Below are 24,793 nucleotides of genomic sequence, written 5' to 3' on the forward strand. Positions count from 1 at the left end.
GAATCTCATGTGAACCATAATTACTTTAGGCCTGTCCCTTATAGTACTGTAATATGTATAATGTGTAAAATTTCCGGTTATGGGTGTATGTACAGTGGCTTCAGTATGTATGTATTCATACCCATTGACTTTTTCCACATTTTGTCTTACAGCCTGAATTGAAAATGGATTAAATTGCTTTTTCTCTCACCCATCTACACACAATACCCCATAATGACCAATTGAAAACATGTTTTTAGAATTTTTTTCAAATGTATTGAAAATGAAATTCAGAAATACACTACGTGACCATAAGTATGTGGACACCTGCTCGTCAAACATCTCATTCCAAAATCATGGGCATTAATATGGAGTTGGTCCCCTTTTGCTGCTATAACATCCTCCACACTTCTGGGATGGCTTTCCACTAGATGTTGGAACATTGCTGTGGGGATTTACATCCATTCAGCCACGAGCATTAGTGAGGTTGGGCACTGATGTTGGGCGATTAGGCCTGGCTCGCAGTCAGCGTTCCAATTCATCCCAAAGGTGTTTGATGGGGTTGAGGTCAGGGCTCTGTGCAGGCCAGTCAAGTTCTTCCACACCAATCTCGACAAACCATTTCTGTATTGACCTCGCTTTGTGCACGAGGGCGTTGTCATGCTGAAACAGGAAAGGGCCTTCCAAAACTGTTGCCACGAAGTTGGCAGCACAGAATAGTCTAGAATGTCATTGTATACTGAAGCATTACGATCTCCCTTCCCTGGAACTAAGAGGCTTAGCCCGAACCATAAAAAAACAGCCCCAGACCATTATTCCTCCTCAACCAAACTATACAGTTGGCGCTATGCATTGGGGCAGGTAGTGTTCTCCTGTCATCCGCCAAACCCAGATTCGTTCCTTGGACTACCAGATGGTAAAGCGTGATTCGTCACTGCTGAAAACGCCTTTCCACAGACGATTATTACGAGGTCCCATTCCGTGAGCTTGTGTGGCCTACCACTTCACGGCTGAGCCGTTTTTGCTCCTAGACGTTTCCACTTCACAATAACAGCACTTACAGTTGACCGGGGCAGCTCTAGCAGGGTATAAAATTTGATGAACTGACTTGTGGCATCCTATGACAATGCCACGTTGAAAGCCACTGAGCTGTTCAGTAAGGCCAATGTTTTGTCTATGGAGATTGCATGGCTGTGTTAAATTTTACACTTCAACAACCGTTGTGGCTAAAATAGCTGAATCCACTAATTTGAATGGGGTGTCCACATACTTTTGTGTATATATAGTACATGTAATTTCCATACGTATTCACACCCCTGAGTCAATACTTTGTAGAAGCAACTTTGGCAGGGATTACATCTGTGAGTCTTTCTCGGTAATTCTATAATCTTTGCACACTTAGAGTGTTCAAAATTTGCTCATTATTCTTTTCAAAATTCTTCAAGCTCTGTCAATTTGGTTGTTGATCATTGATAGACAACCATTTTCAGGTCTTGCCATAGGTTTTCAAGTAGATTTAAGTCAAAACTGTAACTCGGCCATATTCAGTGTCTTCTTGTTAAGCAACTCCAGTGTAAATTTGGCCTTGTGTTTTGTGTTATTGTCCTGCTGAAAGGGGAATTAATCTCCCAGTGTCTGTTGGGAAGCAGACTGAACCAGGTTTTCTTCACCAAACCCTCACCACTTAACAATAACAAGCATACCCATAACATGATGCAGCCACCACTATGCTTGAAAATATGGAGAGGTACTCTGTTGAATTGGATTTGCCCCAAACACAACAAAAGTTCATTGCTTTTCCACATTTTTTTCTGTATTACTTTAGTGCCTTGTTGAAAACAGGATGCATGTTTTGGAATATTTTTATTCTGTACAAGCTTCCTTTTCACTCTGAATTAGGTTAATATTGTGGAGTAACTACGATGTTGTTGATCCATCCTCAGTTTTCTCCCATCACAGCCCTAAACTCTTAACATATTTTTTTTAATGTACTTTTTACCCCTTTTTCTCACCAATTTCGTGATATCCAATTGTTAGTCTTGTCCCATCGCTGGAACTCCCGTATGGACTCGGAAGAGGCGAAGGTCGAGAGCCATGCGTCCTCCAAAACACAACCCCGCCAAGCCGCACTGCTTCTTGACACACTGCTCGCCTTTCCCAGATGCCAACCGCACCATTGTGTCGGAGGAAACACCGTACACCAGGCGACCGTGTCAGTGTGCATGCGCCCGGCCCACCACAGGAGTCACTACAGCACGATGGGACAAGGATATCCCGGCCGGCCAAACCCTCCCCAAACCCGAACGACGCTGGGCCAATTGTGTGCCGCCTCATGGGTCTTCCGGTCGCGGCCGGCTGTAACACAGCCTGTTATCGAACTCCGATCTGTAGTGACGCTGCTAGTACTGAAATGCAGTGCCTTAGACCGCTGTCACTTGGGAGGCCTCTGTAACTGTTTTAAAATCACCATTGGCCTCATGGGGAAATCCCTGAGTAGTTTCCTTCCTCTCTGGCAACTGAGTTAGGAAGTATGCCTGTGTCTTTGTAATGACTGGTTGTATTGATACACCATCCAAAGTGTAATTAATAACTTCACCATGCTCAAAGGGATATTCCATGTCTGCTTTTATTTATTTTTTGCACACATCTACCAATAGCTGCCTTTTGCGAGGCAACCTCCCTGGTCTTTGTGGTTGAATTTGTTTGAAATTCAGTGCTTGACAGAGATGAGGTAGTCATGAAAAAATTATGTTAAACACTATTATTCCACACAGAGTGAGTCCATGCAACTTGTGTGACTTGTTAAGCACATTTTTACTCCTGAACTTATTTAGGCTTGCCATAACAAAGGGGTTGAATGCTTATTGACTCAAGATACTTCAGCCTTTTAATTTGTAATTTTAAAAAAAATCTAAAAACCTAATTCCACTTTGACATGTGAGGTATTGTATCTAGGCCAGTGACACATCGCTATTGTATCCATTTTAAATCCAGGCTGTAAAACAACAATGTGGAAAAAGTAAAGGGCTGTGAATACCTTATGAAGGCACTGTGTGTGCACTACCTGTTGTCTGAATTGAAAATAAAAACGTACATGTATGTAGTAAATGCTGTTTTTAGATTTTTTTTCCGCCCTCTTTCCTTGGTAGATATCATATTTTTTGAATATGGTGTCATGAGATCAATTATACCATGTACATGTCACATTACGATATGTATTAAATGTTAATTAATGTATGCATTGCCCTGCACATGCACTGATTTAAAATCAAAATGTGGAATTTATGTGAAAGACAGGATTCTTGTGCAGTAGCCATGGACATATATACTTTATGTCCCGCCTACGAGGCGTGGTGATGTATCGTCTTACCACAGATGCTGCATTGGTGGAAGTATCAAACGGCGGCGATCCGGTCCAGGCCATAGGGTAGGTAACCGCAGTTACATGAACTATTTACTATCAGTAAATGAACCATTTTGAGAAATGCTACAATTTTGTCGTTATATTGTAATCACTGTTGCGCGCCTGCAGACCAAAAAGCACATCGGCAGTAGCCTAGTGAAAAATAGATGTTTGCGAAGGAACAAATCGCTCTCCTATGGAATATCGTGTGTAGGCTTTTTTTTTTTCTCAGTGTGGTGATTCACTCTTGAGACGAATACGTTCTATAAATTCATACATTTAGGATTTTATTCACTTGGAGGGGATTTCAGTGTTGAAATATGAATGACCCGAAGTTATTATATTGAGCGCTGGCTACAATTTAATTCAAGCTAGCTGTGTTTCTCAAATTAATAAATGGATTTGCATGCTTTGCCATCCGATGTGGCTCTTTTACAGCCCCACTGCCTTCGGTAGCTAGTAAATTATCAACGCTCATTAGGCTACATGTGAGGTTATCATGGTTTATAAAATGATTATTAATATATATTTCACAACTTGGCCAGGTTTCTGAAAATACAGCGTTGAGAGCAGGAATGTCCTTTTTAAAGCTATGCATCCTGACTGCAGCCCATTCTGTCTTAATTACAATGGTCTTACAAGGTGGTGGTGGTCAGCAGTAATTGATACATTGTTACAAATGTATCCAGCTGCCTTGTGTGACACACTGAAACCACCCTCATCTGTCTGTGAAGGGGGATTCTCTGTCCCCATCATTCTACAGAAGGTCGATATTTGTCCTCCTGCAAGCTGGAGACTTGTCACTCAGGTACCTGATCTGATTGGTTACTATCTATCTGTCATAATATGTCAAGAGCCAGGATCATACATGTGCCCTGAAAACAAAGGATGAACTCATTTCCCTGTAACATAAGATAACTGTAACGCTGCCACTCAGGATTTGCAGTTCGGGCCAGTACATGGTAGGCTATGGGGTCTTTAGGATCAGTTATCTGAAGTCTCTCCTAACTTTCTCAGATTAGGTAGGTCAGTGGTTGCTTGAGTAGCTGAGCTCCAGAGCAGCATCACCAGCAGACAGTATTATCCCTTATTTTAGTCAGGATGCCTTTGAAAATGTTCATTTTGTCTTGCAGTTTTTACATTCCCACATCAATAAGAATTGCGAGACAGAATCCCTCCGTCTATAAAATAAGAAATTCAATACACTCGGTGTCAGTTTAAAAGCGTTCTGCAAGATTGGTTTCAATCGGAGATGCAATTAAAACAGTTTTAGAAGGAATGTCTGCATGAAAGCAGGTTGTCAGTATTTGACTGGTTATTAACATCAAGAAAAGGATAAAGGGAACTTCTCAAGGAAGGGATTTTATAGGGGTGGAGAAGCATTAAAGGTGGAATGTTTGACCCTATTTTACAGTTCCTTTAATGATACTTTCCCACTGTTAGGCTTTGCACCAGTGTTTTGACCCAAAGATGCCTTGACAGTTTCTGTCTTTACAGGGGAGCTGATGCCATGGTCCGAAACGTTTGATTCAGAGAGCGAGTGAGGTGCCCACTCAACGCTCCAACAGGTGAGGACGGTCGCCATATCTTGTTAAGATAAGACCCAGGATGAGAGGAGAAAACAGAAACAACGGCACCCACTTAACAGTTAACGAGATTAGCATTATCGACTTGAGAGATTTGCCTTTTGGCATTAGAGAAGAGCCCTGGCTGAGATTCCTCTTCAAATGTGTGGGGGAAAGTTGTGCTAGGATGGAAAAGGAGTAGGGCTTTTTGTTTTGAATTCACTTTGAACAAGATGGCTGTCCAGACTGCATAGTCCTCGTTATGGGCAGAGGGAGAAGCCTACTAAATTAAGTGTGTCTCTCGGGCTTACTGGGCATCTGTTTTCAATTCCCTCCCTTATTGCCCAGGCACATAGGTCCTGACATGTACTGACAGTCTGATTCACCTCCCCCAACCTAGACACACACACACACGTACTGTCTCTCTTAATAACCTCTTAGCCTTGTCCTTCATGGACTCTGGTTTCTTAGTGGTGCCTAGTGGTTTTCCCCACCATTGTGCCTGTAAGCACATGGCCGCCTGTCAACTCCTGGAATACTGAGTTAGTATTTAGACGGTATCCTCACTATGCTGGACTTAGTGTTTCATGCCATGCATATTGTTCCCCATGTAGAATATTGTCTCAGCTCTTAATTATTTCCTTAATTTAAAATTAAATTCTCTATCAGTCATGTTTGCTTGCTTTGGTTCAAGAATTTGATAGATACCCTAATTTTTTAAAGATTTTTGTAGAGCTAGTCAGTGAACTGAGAAAATGAACACCATTCTTGCCAGTTCGTGGTGTTTGTTTGTTTGTTTACAGTTGGCACTATGCATTCAGGCAGGTAGCGTTCTCCTGGCATCCACCAAACCCAGATTCGTTCCTTGGACTGCCAGATGGTGAATCGTGATTCATCACTCCAGAGAACACGTTTACACTGCTCCAGAGTCCAATGGCGGCGAGCTTTACACCACTCCAGCCGCCGCTTGGCATTGCGCATGGTGATCTTAGGCTTCTGTGCGGCTGCTCGGCCATGGAAACCCAGTCCGATCTGAGTGAGGGAAGCAGCAGAAAACCATTTTTTTTTGAGCTACTGATAACCAGACCTGAAAGCGCAAGAGGGAGAGAGGTGCCGCTGTAGCAGGCAGGGGAGCTGTCGTTCTGTCAACGTACTGTGAGCGAGTGACACAGGAGCAGGAAGGGAGAGACGAGAGACAGCAACCAATCAAGCGGACTCGCACTATAGTAGACTAATAGCTGCTGTAACTCGGTTATTTATCATCCGATATGATTGCTCAGTACCTGTCTTGACTGCGTCAAACCGGGAAACGCTAGTTAAGCTAGGTAACGTTTGCTAGTTAGGCTAGTTGAGGCTGCAGTGCATGTGCTTTCTCATCCTACAGTTACACAACAACTCCATTCAGAATATTAAGTAGCCTGTAGCCTCTCCTCCTTTAACTTTTAATTCCTTAATTGTAATTCCATCTTCCATTGATTAGATATCTCCTAACTTTTGCCCCACATGGAGGCTCTGACTGTAGCCTATTGCCGCTTTGACTTATGATTGGCCAACAACAAGCTACACGCGCCACGCTCCACTCTCATGCAAAAAGCAAGAGCAGCACCATAAATGATACAATTTCTCTTTCTACTGCAGCGGTCTCGTTCGAATCTGTACGGCCCTTCTGGACAAGTCAGTTAAAATGACACATCCCCGAGACCCGTGACAATCAGATCAGACCCGTGACATTATTTAGAATTCTGGATCCGGTCCTGCATTGGGTGATGGGTATTCGGGTACAGGTGGATGGATCTGTGAAGACCTCTAGTCAGTGACTTTCGGACTGGGAATGGACGGTTGTGTCCGAAATGGCACCCTGTTCCCTATGTAGTGCACTACTTTTGACCAGAGCTCTGATAGGCCCTAGTTATACCCATTTGGGACTAGGAATGGACTTCTCTTATTTATACCCCCAGACAATGGCAGCATTGTGGCCCAGATGATGTGTCATGGCAAGGTTAAGTTAGCCGTTACATGTGCCTTGTCTTCCAGCGTCTATTTTCATGTTGATGTTTGGCCACAAACAAATGTGAAGGTGTGGCAGTGTGTCAAGAAAAACATGTCTGTGAAATGAAAAAATAGAAATTACTTTTAGAATTAAACCCTCACAAAGAATCCCCAACGTTTTTGATGTGTTCTTATAAACCGTTTGTGTAATTGTATGCAGCAGTGAAACACGGTTCATTAGCATATGCTTTTGCGTATAACAGTGTGGTTAACTTTACTGGTCTGTTTTTCTTGCTGTTCTTTCATTTGTGGATGTGGTGGGTTGTAGTGAAGTCAGAGTATCTGAGTGTGCTCTGGTGAGCTGTCCTGCACTTGCCAGTCTTGGACTAAGTTCTCAGTATATTTCTGCAGCTTTTTCACAGCCTGTTTAGGCAGCCTGTTGCACAATGCCCCATTCATCATTCCAAGCCAAGTCTCATCACTGATGGTTGTTTGACTTGGTGTTCTCATTTAGCTAAATTCTCCTATCCCCTATCCCGCCTACCAGGCAAGTTTCCTCATGTATGGATAGTATTGCTTGATTTGAGAGCAGAGGAAATACTTTATCCAAAGACGGTATTGAATTGGCTCTAGCTTGTTATTAGAGGTGGTACGAATGGAGTTACATTTTCCTCAAGAAAGTAAACAAGTGTTTTCACAGACCATTTAAGTTGATCATTAGGCTATTACTGCAGATTATGAATGTAACTTTCTGTCTTTGCAGTACAGGATATTTTCAGTAGAATCAATTGATCATCAACTGAAATGCTTGAATTTATTAGTTCATGGTCCCTGAAATTGTTTGCTGTGAAAATATCCATATTGAAACCCAGGTGTCCACAGAGAACCAAGGCAAGCAAACAGACACTTTTAAACCATGTCCACACACCATCTGATCCCCAGCCAGAGTCAAGGCCGGATTACTGAACAGGCACGCAAAAAAAAAACAATTCTGAAGTTTTGGGGAGCCCAGATAGCATATGATAACAAAATGTGTACAATTGCAGGAAATTAACTTTATAACAGCAATGTTTTTCATGGCAAAATGTGAACAAAAGCATGAACTGAGCTATATAACAGCCCCCGGAGACAGGAGAGGGAAATCCCCCCCCCCTCCAAAAAGCCCCTTACCCTTCTCCCCATACCGCCCAACACTCAACAACAAAAATGTTGGTTATAGCCATTCGGCATCTGCCCAGTGCAGTGACAAGCACTGCTTGATTATGTGTTTTGTGGTTCCACAGTAAAATGCCCTCTGTTGGCACTGATTTCTACTGCTTTGACGCGCATTCTCATCTGTCGTCCCACGACGCCAGCCGAGTGCAGAGCAAAGAATCCCTGTGGATTTAGAATAGGGAGCCTAGCAGGGGTATACCTGAGCTCCATGGTGCTGTTGTATCTGCAGTAGATCGGGGAGCTGTGCTAAACCAACCCCAGCCCACGTACAGGTTCTAGGGCTCCTGAGTGGGAGGACTGAGCCTGCCAGAGATGTGGATGTATGAAACTTGCTGTTTCTCACTACCCCAGATTGTGTGTGTGTGTGTGTGCCTGCATTCACATTTTCTGTAAAGAAATGCGCAGAAAGATTCTCAGTCTGTAGGCGTCTGAATACAATGTCGATGAATGAGAATGTTTAGATTTTTCTGGCAGCAACACTAGAGAATGCCACCCTATAGTGGAGTTAACATAGACCAGTGTTTAGCCTATATTCATTTAGCTGCAGCTTTTAAAGGAATAGTGCGATGTTTTGCCAATTTAAACTCTTAATTTTTTTTACTCAATGGATACCATTGTTATGTCTTTGCATGCAGTTTGCAGGAAGTTGCTAACTAGCGTTAGCGCAATAACTGGACGTCTATGTGAACAGCTAGCATGCAGGATGTCTACAGCTGTGGTCAGCAACAGGCGAGGGGGGGGGGGTTTGGGTAAAAATATTAAAATCACCAGGAATTCAGCTAAAAATGAGTTTAATGTAGTTAATCTGTTCACCTAGTATTCCCATGAATAAAAGAGCCATGTGATTGTTTCTCAATGCAATCGAGGTGTAAAATGATTATTTTCAAATACAATCTCTTTTTGAGTTTGGTGGTGGTCAATTTGCAGTGTACAAATTATTCTAACTGTTCCGGACCCTTGACCTTCCGCTCCATAAAAAATGGCTGAGTCAGTTGCCTATCGCTGGTCTACAGGAACAGCTAGCATGCTAGCTTTTCCCATAAACTTCTAGTCATTGCGCTAAGACTAGTTAGCAATGGCTCGCGAAGCTACCTTCAACTTCCTTCAAACTGCACGCAGACAAAAATGGAATCCATGAGTTTAGTGACTCTTTGTAAGTAGAAAAAATGCTTAATTGCCCAAACCTTGTACTATCCTTTTAAGAACAGTGACAAGTCACAATGTATATTTGTAGCAAACAGAGTGACCAGTGCGGTGAATGAGAGCCACAAGCACACAGCCATTGCTTTCTCCTCATCTCCCTATAGTGTAGTGGTGTGCATCTGTTTTATTTCAGATGGTGTCAACATAGTTCCATTTTCATGCATTTTGGAGTAGAATGTATTTTTCAAAAGTCACCAGAAGTGACCTTTTCACAGTCGTTCTCCCAAAGAAAATCTCCCAGGATGCATGTGCCCTGACCCCCGCAGGAAAGAGCACAAACCCCACACCCCTCCCCTGCTGTCTTTGCCACCGCGGCTGAAAAAAATCCTGGGGAAAACCGCATCGAAAGACAGACAAAACAACGTGTGTTTTAACAAGACATGGGATGTTTTTCTTTGTCAAATCTGGTTGGTTTTAGTGCGTGTCTATTTCTGGCAGCGACAGAGCTGGAGTCTAGTTCAGGCTACACGATGCATATCATCAGCCTGTTTTCCACTCGGTGGTGCAGGGCTTTGATGTTGAAAACCCCTGGGCACTGATATTTAGAAGACTTTGTCTCCCCGTCGTTGGGCTTGTACACCGTCCATCAGGCTGTTAAAATGCCTCTTTTGAAGTGGATGTAGGTAATAGCTAAACAAAGTGTGGAGCTACCTACCACGGATAATACATCTGAGGATTTAATGGCGTTGATAGCTGATACCTTAAGCCAGTGCAGCTGTAAAAGCTGTCCTGGTCCCATCGTTTTAACCTAACATGTCCTCTTAAAAACAACAATTTGTCATGTGGGGAAAGCTTTACCAAAGATGGGCTATGACACACTGGACTGTAATGAGACTAAATTGAATAGATGTTGTTGCTAAAACGTACATTTAAGAGAAGTGTACTTGTCTGACTTTGTGCCAATGATAAGGAACAGGCTGTTCTAGAATAAGACTTTTCAACAGGTGTCATGGTGTTTTTAAGCCACATTTGGCTTTAAGAGTGATTTAACTATGAAATGTGAAAATTGCTGTCAAACCTTCATACCAACATAACGTGATCATGGCGACATATGTAACATGGTGGCAGACATGGGATCCACATATGTAACAGTAATAACGTGCCCTCTCTTCTTCTCTGTGATGTCTGTCCTCCAGTGGCGTGTGAGAGGACAGCAGCCATGCCACCCCACTCTGACATCGTTAAGGTGGCCATCGAGTGGCCCGGCGCCAACGCCCAGCTCATCGAGATTGACCAGGTCAGTGCCCGTCTAAAAACCCTCCTAAAGGACAAGACATACCAACATGAACGTCGGTCACGCGCAGTAGTTTACCTGCTTGGTATCGATGAACGGTGTCGATTCAACATGTAGAATCGTCGGGAAATGAACAGAAAAATGAGAGCCGATGTTCTGTGGTCAGAGGCGATAGGACGGCCAACCACTGTGCTCGGCTGCTGACTGTGTTGGTTGGTCTTGTCTTTAACAGCATCAATCCTCCACTCTGTCTACTCAACCAAACATTTTATAGAAGTCTATTTTCCCTGTGCCAGCGACTCCATGTTAAATAATTGTAGGGAAAAGACGGCTACAGTGTGTTTCTGCTCAGACCAACATAAACTACTAAGATGTAGTCGGTAAGTCTAGCACATCTCTCAGCATGAACTGTAGGGTATGTCGCCGGCAATGACATGAAACCACATCATCAACGTTTGTTTTCCACTGAATGCCAAGCTAGGCAAGGAATGAGAACCATTGTTGAAGTTACTTTAGGGCAGCGTTTCCCCAACTCGGTCCTGGGGACCAACCAGGGGTGCACGTTTTGGTTTTTGCCCTCGCACTACACAGCTGATTCAAATCATCAAAGCTTGATGAGTTCATTATTTGAATCAGCTGTGTAGGGCTAAGACAACCAAAAACGTGCGACCCTTGGGGTCCACAGGATTGACTTTGTAAAGCGCCGCTATAGGGCCTTTTTATGACCAATCGGCAACTTTCCTGTGATTCCAGTGGTTTTGCAGAGTTTGACTATGGTTTTTTTGTCTGTTGTGTGTTTGCAGAAGAAGCCTCTGTCCTCTATCGTACGGGAGGTGTGTGACGGGTGAGCACCAGGTCCACACCCAGCTGTTTCTGCTCACGCTGGAGATAATGGCCGCACAATGTTTACCACTGATTTATATATGTGTGTGATATGAGCACACACAGACACACTCACACCCTGCGTTCACTTCTGTAAGATTAGTGCTAGCTAGACAGACTTAGTTGGGGCCAGATGATAAGCAGGTCCATAATAAGAACACACAAAGGAACATGAGTAAGAGCCATTTCACATGGACTGGATCACACATGGGTTTCATTACAATGACAGAATTCTTATTATAAAATGACTTCTTAAAGGTCTATATATATATATTCTATATTGTAATATATTACCCTGTGTAGAAATGGAACAGTTTGTGCCTGTTGGCATACTGCAGAATGTTCTGCTCATAATGCAAGAAATGTCATTTGAATGCTTTCTACATTCTTGCTACATCATACCCATTGATTCACTATGCTATATTATCGCACAAGTTTAGAATGCTATTGCATTCAAAGATGTTGGATATCATTCTTCACTTTTGAGGTGCAGATATTTCTACAATGACATACGAGGCATTTCAGTGTAATCTCCAGATACACATAAATGCTGCGGTACTCCACCTTTTGCTTGGCTCCCGAGTGGCGCTGCGGTCCAAGGCACTGCGTCTCAGTGCAAGAGTTGTCACTGCAGTCCCTGGTTCGAATCCAGGCTGCATCACATCCGGGCCGTGATTGGAAGTCCCATAGGGCGGCGCACAATTGGCCCAGAGTCGTTTGGGTTTAGCCGGGGTAGTCCGTCATGTAAATAAGAATTTGTTCTTAACTGACTTGCCTAGTTTTTATTGCGCTTACTCATATGCCACTGCCAATAAACACACACCTCTAGCCAACACCCTAGTAAAGGAGGTCTAATGGCTCACAGATGGGGGCCAGACTTGAACTTATGCTTATATAACCATTCTGGTCCATGAACACTGAGACTTTTGCTAACTCGCTACTTCTCCTTATCCCTCTCTCTCCATCTCTCTCCAGTGCTTCCTCCTACTCCCTTGCTCTCCCTCTCACATCTGAATGTATTTTTCTCCTAACACTTAACGCCCACTGAATATCACCCTGTACAATCTTCTCCATCTGCTCCTCTTGCAAATAGAAATGCTTGAGGCTCCGATAATGACTTTTATTAACCTTATGCACATGGTATATATTTTCTGTAGGGTGGAAAAACAAATGCACAGCATTACAGTAGGTCTTATTGAGATACTAGTGGGTTTAGCTTCTGCCTGCCTCATGTTTAGGGAGGTCAGTGCACTCTGGTATTGAGCGGAAAGTTTGTGAATTCATTCACCTACTTTTCAATTGATTTTGTGCGTGTGTCCACAGCTGGTCTCTGTCTGGCTCTGAGCAGTTTGCCCTGCGTTACGCTGACGGTCCTCAGCTCTACATCACTGAGCAGGTGAGCCTCAACACCTTGGCAGAATTCATTACTGTAATACACTACATGGTTCCTTAGTTAATATGTTACTGTTAGTACACTACATGACCAAAAGTATGTTTGTCGAACATCTCATTTCAAAATCATGGGCATTAATATGGAGTTAATCCCACCTTTGCTGCTATAATAGCCTCCACTCTTCTGGATAGGCTTTCCACCAGATGTTGGAACATTGCTGCAGGGACTTTCTTCCATTCAGCCACGAACATTAGTGATTAGGGCTGGCTCGCAGTCGGTGTGCCAATTCGTCCCAAAGGTGTTCGATGGGATTGTGGTCAGGGCTCTTTGAAGGCCAGTCAAGTTCTTCCACACCGATCTCGACAAACCATTTCTGTATGGACCTCGCTTTGTGCACGGGGGCCATTGTCATGCGGAAACATGAAAGGGCCTTCCCCAAACTGTTTACGCAAAGTTGGAAAAACAACCTCTTCCACCAAACTATAGAGTTGGCACTATGCATTGGAGCAGGTAGCATTCTGGCATCCGCCAAACCCAGATTCGTCCGTTGGACTGCCAGATGTTGAAGTGTGATTCATAATTCCAGAGAACGCGTTTCCACTACCCCAGAGTTCAATGGTGGCGAGCTTTACACCACTCCAGCTGATGCTTGGTGATCTTAGGCTTGTGTGCGGGTGCTCGGCCATGGAAACCCATTTCATGAAGCTCCCGACAAACAGTTATTGTGCTGACTTTGCTTCCAGAGGCATTTTGGAACTCGGTAGTGTGTGTTGCAACCGAGGACAGAAGATTTTATGCGCTTCAGCACTCGGCGGTCCATTTCTGTGAGCTTGTGTGGCCTACCACTTCGTGGCTAATCCGTTGTTGCTCCTAAACATTTCCTCTTCACAATAACAGTTAACCAGGGCAGAAATATGACAAACTGACTTGTTGGAAAGGTGGCATCCTATGACAGTGCCACGTTGAAAGTCACTAAGCTCTTCAGCAAGGCCATTCTACTGACAATGTTTGTCTATGGAGATTGCATGGTGGTGTGCTCGATTTTATACACCTGTCAGCACGCGTGTGGCTGAAATAGCTGAATCCACTCATTTTAAGAGGTGTCCACATACTTTTGTGTATATATAGTGTTTGTCATATCACCAATATGAAGTTTTTGTTGTTGTTGCTACAGCATCATGCTGTGGTAGTAGCAATGTTCACCATCTTTCTTTCCAGAGCCGTAGTGAAATGAAGAATGGGACCATCCTTCGATTAGCCATATCTCCCGTGAGACACTTTCTCTTCTTGTACATGCAGTTATTTTCATTTTCTTCAAGTAAATGACCAGTATTTCTAAGGTATATTTTATTAACTCTATATAGTGACTGCAATGCTCATAGTAAAACCAATGATAAACAGGGAGAGGCTATACGGACACGCCTGGTGCCCAAAATTGTTAACCTATGTCGCGCAGTGAGAGTTGAGTGTGGACGAATGGATTCGGTTCAGTCAGTCGTCTTGATGAGCCCTCCTCAGCTAGCTAGTTTATGTTTGTGGCTAGAAATTTCAGTGAGAATGTGAAACTTGTTTGCTGAAGTTGGGACTTGGGAGTGTTCAGAATTATTCCGTTTTTATCGGACTACAAAATCAGCAAATGTGCTTTAGCTGCCTGTCACCCTTGCCTGATATTAGCTACACTATAGCTACTTCCCTCAAAATGAGTTACTGCAGGACAGCCAGAAGGTACTGACCCTACCTTTTAAGCTTGTTTACACTGAGCTGCACTGGGGTCGGAATGCAATCATGCTTACATTAACCTCCCTGGGCAAGAACCGTCCCACCCTAGTCAACAGCCAGTGGAATCGCGTGGCGCGAAATACAAATACCTCAATAATGCTATAACTTCAATTTCTCAAACATATGACTATTTTACACCATTTTAAAGACAACTCTCGTTAATCTAACCACATTGTCCGATTTCAAAAAGGCTTTACAGCGAAAGCAAAACATTCGATTATGTCAGGAGAGTACCCTGCCAAAAATAATCACACAGCCATTTTCAAAGCAAGCATATATGTCACAAAAAACAAAACCACAGCTAAATGCAGCACTAACCTTTGATGATCTTCATCAGATGACACTCCTAGGACATTATGTTATACAATACATGAATGTTTTGTTCAATCAAGTTCATATTTATATCAAAAAACAGCTTTTTACATTAGCATGTGATGTTCAGAACTAGCATACCCACCGCAAACTTCCGGTGAATTTACTAAATTACTCACGATTAACGTTCACAAAATACATTACAATTATTTTAAGAATTATAGATACAGAACTCCTTTATGCAATCGCGGTGTCAGATTTTAAAATAGCTTTTCGGCGAAAGCACATTTTGCAATATTCTGAGTACATAGCCCGGACATCATGGCTAGCTAATTTGACACCCACCAAGTTTGGCCCTCACCAAACTCAGATTTACTATAAGAAAAATTGGATTACCTTTGCTGTTCTTCATCAGAATGCACTCCCAGGACGTCTACTTCAACAACAAATGTTGTTTTGGTTCCAAATAATCCATAGTTATATCCACATACCGCCGTTTTGTTCATGCGTTCAGGTCAGTATCCGAAGGGTGACGCGCGAGCGCATTTCGTGACAAAAAATTTCAATATTCCATTACCGTACTTCTAAGCATGTCAAACGCTGTTTAAAATCAATTTTTATGCTATTTTTCGCGTAAAATAGCGATAATATTCCAACCGGGCGACGTTGTATTCATTCAAAGAGGGAAAGAAAAACATGGAGAATTCACATGAATGCGCATCTCCAGTGTCACAGTTCTCAGCCTGACCACTCACAAAATCTCCTGCTGTTTTTCGCCCAGAGACTGGAGAGATGTCATTCCACTTTCTGGCACCTTCTGAGAGCCAATGGAAGCCTTAGAAAATGTCACGTTACAGCAGAGATGCTGTATTTTCGATAGAGATGCCACAGAAGGAGAACAAATTGTCAGACAGGGTACTTCCTGTATGGAATCTTCTCAGGTTTTGGCCTGCCATATGAGTTCTGTTATACTCACAGACACCATTCAAACAGTTTTAGAAACTTTAGAGTGTTTTCTATCCAAATCTACTAATTATATGCATATTCTCGTTTCTGGGCAAGAGTAGTAACCAGTTTAAATCGGGTACGTTTTTTATCCGGCCGTGCAAATACTAGCCCCAACAGGTTAAGACACCGTGGGGCCGGTGTGAGATATGGGTCGGAAAATGTACCTCAATTCAGGCATGGGATGTCAAATAAATGTATTTGCCACTGTACTCCACACTGCCGCATAGAGAAGATTGAAATACTGCTGTTTTTTCCGGAAAACTTCCCTTTTCGTCCTCATGCCAGCTAGCAGTAGCCACCGCTGCCAATTTTGGAATGGCAGTGTCAGCCAATCAGCTCCTTTGTTCTTCGTGACGTATCATTCCATAATGGCTGCTGTGGCTACTGGTAGCTAGCATGAGGACGCAAAGGGCAGTTTTCGGGAAAAACTTGCAGTATTTCAATCTTAGCAATGGAGCAGTGTAGATAATTGTACAATTTTGGAGTACCGTGGTATATCCCATCCCTGCATTAAGGTACGTTTTCAGACCCATATTGCGCGTCGGCTCCACGGTGTCTTAATGTAACCATGAATGCGTTCTGACCCCAGTGCAGCTCAGTTTAAACAAGCGTAAGGGTAGGGTCGGTATCTTCTAGTAGGCTTGGGTGGTATATCGTATACCGGGTTATTTGGAAAAAAACATGGGATGGTTTTTCAATACCTTCAAAATTATTTATTAGACATTTTTTAATAAATTAGAATATTTGTAGTTACTTTTTAAGTTAATACCTGCAGTCAACTTGTGCAATACCTTAGGAGATAAAGCAGGTTGTGTTCTTCATTTCAGCTGTCACATTATTTTACATTATGAAGCTTACCGTAGTTTCTCAGAACAGTTGAGCCAGTCTGTTTGTAAATAGCACAGCGGGAGCTGGTGTGCCCACAGCGTTCTATATCGGCAAGGCTCTGTTGTGCGGTGCACATGAGGTGATGAAGTTACACTTGTATTCAATTCATTACTAAATGTTTGCCATCAGATATCTTATAATGGCTTTCTGCCAGAAGTCAAAGAGCTCTAGATGAGTTGCCTTTACAGCTTACATTTTTCCTTATGCTTCCTACTAGTGTTTTTTTTTAATCCGTTCTTCTCCTCTGTGCTCCGTGTACACATTCTGTTCTTCCTTCAGAAAAGCATTCATCACAACTTTGTTCATTTGCACAATTTATCTTGTTCACTTTCGCTTTTAAATGTCCACACTAATCGAAAATGACATTTGGTAGCTACTAGCTATGCTTGTATAACTTATGAGCTGGATTTTCCTGTCTTTGTAATTAGTTTATGTTCGTTTTCACTCATTCACATTTAGCTAACAGCGTCTGTGATTTCGCTATTAGTTTGTGCTCATTTTGTTAGCATTCTGGTAAGAGGCCCAATGGTCATCCCGATGGTTACAGCAAGTTATTACAAGTTATTTCTCGTGTAGGCTGCTATCCTACTCAAAATTATAATTGAGTATTGAACAAATTGGCTAATGCCAGCGACGTTATACAGCCGCCCGGTGAAGCAACTGCGGCCCGGTGGGAAGCAGTGAAACGCCTCGGTACAACATCGTTGCATTGGTCATTCACACAGGCTTGCGTTAGCTAATTGGCATGTCACGGTGACATCCAGATGGTGACCTATACTAAGTTATTTCTCCCTCGCCCATCAAAAATAAACATCACTTTCTTGCACAAGTTTTAACTAGCGCAGTGCTGTTGTTGTTGCCAGCTAGCCAGCATAAACTAGCTAGCTGGAAAGGGCTCATCAGGACGACTGACTGAACTGAATCCATTAGTTTCCACTCTGCTCTCAGCTGAGTGACATGTCATCAAGTTGGGCACCCGACGTATCCGTCCGTATAGCTTCTCCCTAATAAACAGTTCACAAACATGGCAGCTGCTTTAGACTAACCCTATTGCTGAGTTATACGTTTCGGTCGCTGCCTACATGTATCATGCTAATGTAGTCGTTGAGGTAAACCAGGTAAACAAAAAAAACTGTCATTAATGGCCACCATTGCCTTGCCTGACCCCCACCCACCCACAATAGGCCCGTGCAGCACGGCAGCTCCTGGACAGGATCCAGTCTCATGGCATAGACGCCCGCCTGGAGGCCCTGAAGGAGCTGGCCAAGCTGTCAGCTGACCCCACCTTCGCCACCGAGTTCATCAACATGGAGGGCATCGGGACCCTGGCGCGCCTGGTGGAGAGCGGCACCCAGTGAGTCTTTCATACAGTGTATGGTGAACTGCCACTAGACTCTGATCATCAGTTTTGCATTTTCCCCACTAATGATTAAGGTAAGAATTGGGCGAGCTGAAGCTGATCCTAGATCTCTACCTACAGGGAAACTTCACTCCGGAGCGTGTCTCATTATGAAGTCATAGGTCTTGTACAGACAGACAAACCATGGGTCTATTGTAGGGTACATACCACACCAGAGCCATAGACATCAATGTGTACGTGTTTAAAGGTAGCTCAGCCCTTGGGCTACTTCTACTGGCTACTAGAAGCCTTTCTGGATATGGTTGCTGTAGGCTAACACTGATTGCCCTATACTGATACCTTGCTGTTTGTGGCTGCAGTTGTCTTGTTTCTTTTCCCCTTCAGTTGGTGAGTGTTGTCCTCTGACTCTGTCTCTGCCTCCTCTCTCCTCATCAGCTTTGGGGAGATGCTGGCCTTCACTCTCACTGCCTTCCTGGAGCTGATGGACCATGGAATAGTGTCCTGGGACCTCATCTCTCTGTCTTTCATCAAACAGGTCAGAATCCATACCTGCCTCAACTAAACAGTTGAGGCTGCATCTATCGGAAATGCTATTCCCTATACAGTGACCAGGGTGCATAGTGCTCTGGTTAAAAGTAGTGCACTTCATAGGGAATATGGTGCCATTTCGTATGCAGACACACTCAACGTAACACTTGTCATATAAGGAAGCCACTGTCAGATTCCTACACCATCCACAATGGAAGTAAGACGCAATGTATTTCTGACTTATTTTGATGGAACTTGGCCCTATACATTATGTGAACTATCTTTTTCAGTTTAAACACTGGTAAATGAGTTTGGGTGGGTTCAGAAGTTTGAGGTCTATCTCGAAGTCCTCCCCCATGTTTTTTTCTTTCTCTTTTCTTTAATTACTTGACCTTCAACCCCTCACTGGTTGCCAGAACTGAGTGGGTTGCAGTTACCTAGCAACCCCCATGTTATTTGGAGCTCTTTCAGCTGAATTGTCTGTGACGTTTTCACCCTGATGAAGTCCTCTGAAGTGCTGCACAGCAACAAGCACTGTATAATTTAGATACATGGTTTTCTATAAGCTGTACATTTCTGCACAAGTATGGATAGTATTTATTTTGTCAACTGCATGTCATTTGATAGACCTACTTTTCAAGTCCTAGTCTCAAGTCCTAGTCTCAAGTCCTAGTCTCGAGTTTTCAAATCTACCTCCATAAAACAAGTTGTAATCAAGAAGACCCTAGATTTATGTGTCTATTTGAATGGAGTATTTCCCTCCTGTCTGGTCAGATTGCGGGCTATGTGAACCAGCCGATGGTGGACGTGTCAATCCTGCAGCGCTCTCTGGCCATCCTGGAGAGCATGGTCCTCAACAGCCACAGCCTCTACCACCGGGTGGCGCAGGATATCACTGTTGGACAGCTCATCGGACACCTGCAAGTGTGAGCACACACACACGCACTGGGGCCTCCCACATACAGCTATGTGGGGGATGTAGTCGAAGTTAGTGTGTAGAAATATAGTGGCGTAACCTGCTAATGTCGGTGGAATAAAACGAGCCTTGCCTTGCTACGCAACCTTGTGATTATGACTAAGCTTAGAAGTGTAGAACCCCAGACTAATACTATCTGAGTACTGTACTAATACATTTAACCAGTTGCTACTTTAGTTTTTGTAACTATGTGAGAATTCCTAGAACCAGATGCTTCTAACTGGTGTTGCTGTGTCTGACGTGCCTTTTTAGATCCAATCAGGAGATCCAGACGTATGCCATCGCACTCATCAACGCCCTCTTCCTCAAGGCACCGGAGGATAGACGGCAGGTCAGTACAGACCTGCTCACCAATACACCGAAAGGGTACCCTTGCAATATACACCACATGACCAAAAGCATGTGGACACTAGGGCTGTTACGGTGACCGTATTACCGCCACACCGGCCGTCACGAGTCATGACGGAAGTCAAATTGTGCTTGACCATTTAGTCACGGTAACTAGGCTCTGATGCTGCTGATGGTCATTAGTAGCCTACCAAACTTGCTAACTGCCTGGTACTCAGCTCTCTATTGTCCCTCTAATCCCTCTGACATCAATGCAAATGTAATCGAAAATCTAATTTAACACTTCATGAGAGCCTATGAGCTCATGTTGTGCAACATTTCTCTAGGCTATGCAATTGCGTGTGAAAACAGAGTGATGGCCTCTACTAAAAAGAGGATCCCATCAGATTTCTATAGACTAGACCTACTATATTTATTTCTCAACTTTTCTAATGTAAAGCACATTGCTTCTCTTTACAACAGGAGTATAGCCAACCTGCCTGGCATGAAAATTAACCACGGAAAAAGCATCCTCCATTCGCTATTTAAGTGCATAGATTACGTATTTTTGTTCCACTGCTCCAGTTTCGAGACTGGACCATTATCATGAACCTTTCTAAATTTAAAACAAATTTCACACATATATTATTTAGTATATGTAAAGACAATATTGAATCAAGAATATTGTGATGGGTGACAATATTAGCCTCACTTTGTGAATTATATATTATCACTTGTGAATCATGCCCAGCTGTTGCGCATGCTTTTTTTTGCGACTTTTTCCAAATCAAAGTCACACACCTCATATAGCCTAACCCATAGGCCTACAGTGCCTTCGGAAAGTATTCAGACCCCTTGACTTTTTCAACATTTTGTTGAGTTACAGCATTATTCTAAAAGGGATTTAAAAAAATCCTAAGCAATCTACACACAATACCCCATAATAACAGCGAAACAGGTTTTTAGAAATTTTTGCAAATGTATTAAAAATAGAAAGCAGAAACCTTACTTAGATAAGTATTCAGACCCTTTGCTATGAGACTCGAAATTGAGCTCAGGTGCATCCTGTTTCCATTGATGATCCTTGAGCTGTTTCTACAACTTGATTGGAGTCCACCTGTGGTAAATTCAATTGATTGGACATGATTTGGAAAGGCACCACCTGTCTATATAAGGTCACACAGTTGACAGTGCATGTCAGAGCAAAAATCAAGCCATGAGGTCGAAGGAATTGTCTGTATAGCTCCGAGACAGGATTGTGTCGAGGCACAGATCTGGGGAAGAGTACCAAAACATTTCTGCAGCATTGAAGGTCCCTAAGAACACAGTGTCCTTCATCATTCTTAAATGGAAGAAGTTTGGAACCAGCAAGACTCTTCCTAGAGTTGTCCACCCGGCCAAACTGAGCAATTGGGGGAGAATGGCTTTGGTCAGGGAGGTGACCAAGAACCCAATGGTCACTCTGACAGAGATCTAGAGTTCCTCTGTGGAGATGGGAGAAACTTCCAGAAGAACAACCATCTCTGCAGCACTCCACCAATCAGGTCTTTATGGTAGAGTGGCCTGACGGAGTTGGAGTTTGCCAAAAGGCACCTAAAGCCTCTCAGGCCATGAGACAAGATTCTCTGGTCTGATGAAACCAAGATTGAACTCTTTGGCCTGAATGCCAAGCGTCACTTCTGGAGGAAACCTGGCACCATTCCTACGGTGAAGCATGGTGGTGGCAGCATCATGCTGTTGGGATGTTTTTCAGAGGCTGGTACTTCCAATATCTGAATCGAAAGCATTAGTGAGGTCGGGCACTGATGTTTTACACGATTCAGCACTCGACGGTCCCGTTCTGTGAGCTAGTGTGGCCTACCACTTCGCGGCTGAGCCGTAGTTGCTCCTAGACGTTTCCACTTCACAATAACAGCACTTAAAGTTGACCGGGGCAGCTCTAGCAGGGCAGAAATTTGACGAACTAGCTTGTTGTAAAGGTGGCATCCTATGACGGTGCCATGTTGAAAGTCACAGAGCTCTTCAGTAATGTGTTTGTCTATGGAGATTGCATGGCTGTGTGCTCGATTTTATATACCTGTCAGTAACGGGTGTGGCTGAAGTAGCCAAATCCACTAATTTGAAGGGGTGTTTATACTTTTGTGTGTGTATATATAGTGTATTTACACTGAACCATGGTCACTCATACATGCATAACACCTACAGTGCCTTCAGAAAGTATTCACACCCCTTGACGTTTTCCACATTTTGTTAAATTGAGTTTTTTGTCACTGGCCTACTCACAATACCCCATAATGACTACATTTTTACAAATCAATTACTAATGAAAAGCTGAAATGTCTTGAGTCAAGTATTTCATCCCTTTTTTTATGGCAAGCCTAGGTAAGTTCAGGAGTAAAAATGTGCGTAATAAGTTGCATGGACTCACTCTGTGTGATATTAGTGTTCAACATGATTTTTGAAAGACTACCTCATCTATGTACCCCACACATACAATCATGTATAACGTCAAGCAGTGAATTTCAACCACAAAGACCAGGGAGGTTTTCCAATGCCTTGCTAGGAAGGAAATATGTTGGTAGATGGGTAAAAAATCAAAAGCAGACAGTGATATCCCTTTGAGAATGATGAAGTTATTAATTACACTTTGGATGGTGTATCAATACACCCAGTCACTACAAAGACACAGTTTGCTGGAGAGGAAGGAAACATCTCAGGGATTTCACCATGAGGCCAATGGTGACTTTAAAGCAGTTAGAGTTTAATGGCTGTGACAGGAGAAAACTGAAGATGGATCAACAACATTGTAGTTACTCCACAGCACTAACCTAATTGACAGAGTGAAAATAAGGAAGCCTGTACAGAATACAAATATTCCAAAACATGCATCCTGTTGGCAACAAGTCACTAAAGTAATACTGCAAAAATGTGGCAAAGCAATTACGTTTTTGTCCTGAATACAATGTGTTATGTTTGGGCCAAATCCAATACGACACATTACTGAGTACCACTCTCCATATTTTCAAGCGTAGGTGACTGCATCATGTTATGGGTATGTTTGTAATTGTTAAGGACTGGGGAGTTTTTCAAGATAAAAAAGAAACTATGGTGCTAAGCACAGGCAAAATCCTAGAGGAAAACCTGGTTCCATCTGCTTTCTACCAGACACTGGGAGATAAATGTACTTTTCAGCAGGACAATGACCTAAAACAAGGTTTCCCAAAGTTGTTCCTGTGCAGTCCCTGAGACGACCAGCCCTGAGAGGGTGGAAAGGAGGATTTCATGGTGTCAGTCTGAGCTCTCTCATTTAGCCTCTAGAGCAGGGTTCCAAAAAAATAAATAAAAATAAATAAAAATAAAAAATATATATATATATATATATATATATATATATATAATATTTTTTATAGTTCTAGTTTTGGTCACTCTAAAATCATCAAGAAATCAGCTCAAAGTGATTAGGAAATCTGTTCCCAGGCATTCCCATTAATAGAGGCAAAGGCCTATGTGATCGTATCCAAATGTTATCAAGGTTTGAAATGATTCTGTTTTTGTCATGCTATATCTGTTTGGGATTCTTGATGTTTTTGTCATGCTATATCTGTTTGGGATTCTTGATGTTTTTGTCATGCTATATCTGTTTGGGATTCTTGATGTTTTTGTCATGCTATATCTGTTTGGGATTCTTGATTTTTTTGTCATGCTATATCTGTTTGGGATTCTTGAGGTCAATTTGCAGTGTACAAATTATTTATGACTATGTTCCACCCCCCCCCCCATGCCATACCGTTGCCATACCGTGATGTACCTTACTGTACCATGCTGTTACTGTGCATGCTGTATCTTGTGATGTATGCCTGTATCTCGTGAACCATGAATAAGTGTGCACTATTTGTTTCCATTGCCATCACCGGGAACCCCTCCTCCCAACCCACCCCCCACTCAGGAAGAGCATAATAACCCCATGGACCAGCGGCTCACTGTGAGTACACGTCATCCCACAATCCTCCGCTCCATCCTCTCCGCCCCCTCTTCTCTCTGATCCATAGAGAACCATGGGCTGCCACCCTCATAGTTCAATCCACTCAGATGAAGTCTGTGGGGAAGAATACAGTATGCAATCCTGTCATAGTAACTCTGGGTCCCTCTAGTGGTAGCAGCTGTGGTCTGCACTATTAGACATGTCTCACTGGTGATGAAGTCTATGATGATGTGACCCCCCCCCACACACATACACACACAAAATAAATATGGAATTGTAACAGTTATGAACCCATTCAGGGCCTAGTGATATGACTGTGAACCTTTCCTCAAATTAGCCTTTTGATATTGTTTTCTGATAGTAAGCTTATAGCCTAGCTGTTTCCATGCTGGCCTTGCTTTTGAGGCTCACTGTATTTGTCCATCTATCTCCCTCTCAGGAGATGGCGAGCACCCTGGCCCAGAAACACCTGCGATCCATCATCCTCAATGTAAGTTTTGGGGAAAGCCTGAGTGTACTTGTCTTGGATAACCAGTCACAACCAAACAGCCCTTCATAATAACATGATGCTTTCTGAACAGTACAGATGGAGAGCTGCTACTGCTCCTAATATGTGTGTCATCTCTCGCAGCACGTTATCCGAGGCAACAGACCAATCAAAGCCGAGATGGCGCACCAGCTCTACGTGCTGCAGGTGCTGACCTTTAACCTTCTGGAGGAACGCATGATGACCAAGATGGATCCCAGCGACCAGGTAAAACAACCAGAAG

General features: G+C 43.1%; 1 protein-coding gene across 6 annotated transcripts in view; it reads left to right on the forward strand.

Moving 5' to 3' along the window:
* The first annotated feature begins 3,331 nt into the window (after positions 1-3,331).
* The window catches only part of LOC115208016 (engulfment and cell motility protein 2-like), a 29,809-nt gene continuing 8,347 nt past the window's right edge, over positions 3,332-24,793 (forward strand). The window contains exons 1-14 of one of the 6 annotated variants that reach the window (XM_029775715.1): positions 3,392-3,406; positions 4,117-4,190; positions 4,880-4,950; positions 10,491-10,591; positions 11,392-11,432; positions 12,794-12,866; positions 14,082-14,132; positions 18,035-18,204; positions 18,646-18,745; positions 19,513-19,664; positions 19,967-20,045; positions 23,988-24,023; positions 24,463-24,513; positions 24,655-24,777. In XM_029775715.1, the coding sequence (XP_029631575.1) occupies positions 10,514-10,591; positions 11,392-11,432; positions 12,794-12,866; positions 14,082-14,132; positions 18,035-18,204; positions 18,646-18,745; positions 19,513-19,664; positions 19,967-20,045; positions 23,988-24,023; positions 24,463-24,513; positions 24,655-24,777 (954 nt within the window). In that variant the 5' untranslated portion in view covers positions 3,392-3,406; positions 4,117-4,190; positions 4,880-4,950; positions 10,491-10,513. Of the gene's footprint in view, positions 3,407-4,116; positions 4,191-4,864; positions 4,951-10,490; positions 10,592-11,391; positions 11,433-12,793; positions 12,867-14,081; positions 14,133-18,034; positions 18,205-18,645; positions 18,746-19,512; positions 19,665-19,966; positions 20,046-23,987; positions 24,024-24,462; positions 24,514-24,654; positions 24,778-24,793 lie in introns of all 6 variants that reach the window. The other 5 variants (XM_029775714.1, XM_029775717.1, XM_029775716.1 and 2 more) reach the window with 5 other exon arrangements.

The sequence above is a fragment of the Salmo trutta genome, chromosome 14 (assembly GCF_901001165.1).
Source record: "Salmo trutta chromosome 14, fSalTru1.1, whole genome shotgun sequence".
Taxonomy (NCBI): Eukaryota; Metazoa; Chordata; class Actinopteri; order Salmoniformes; family Salmonidae; genus Salmo; species Salmo trutta.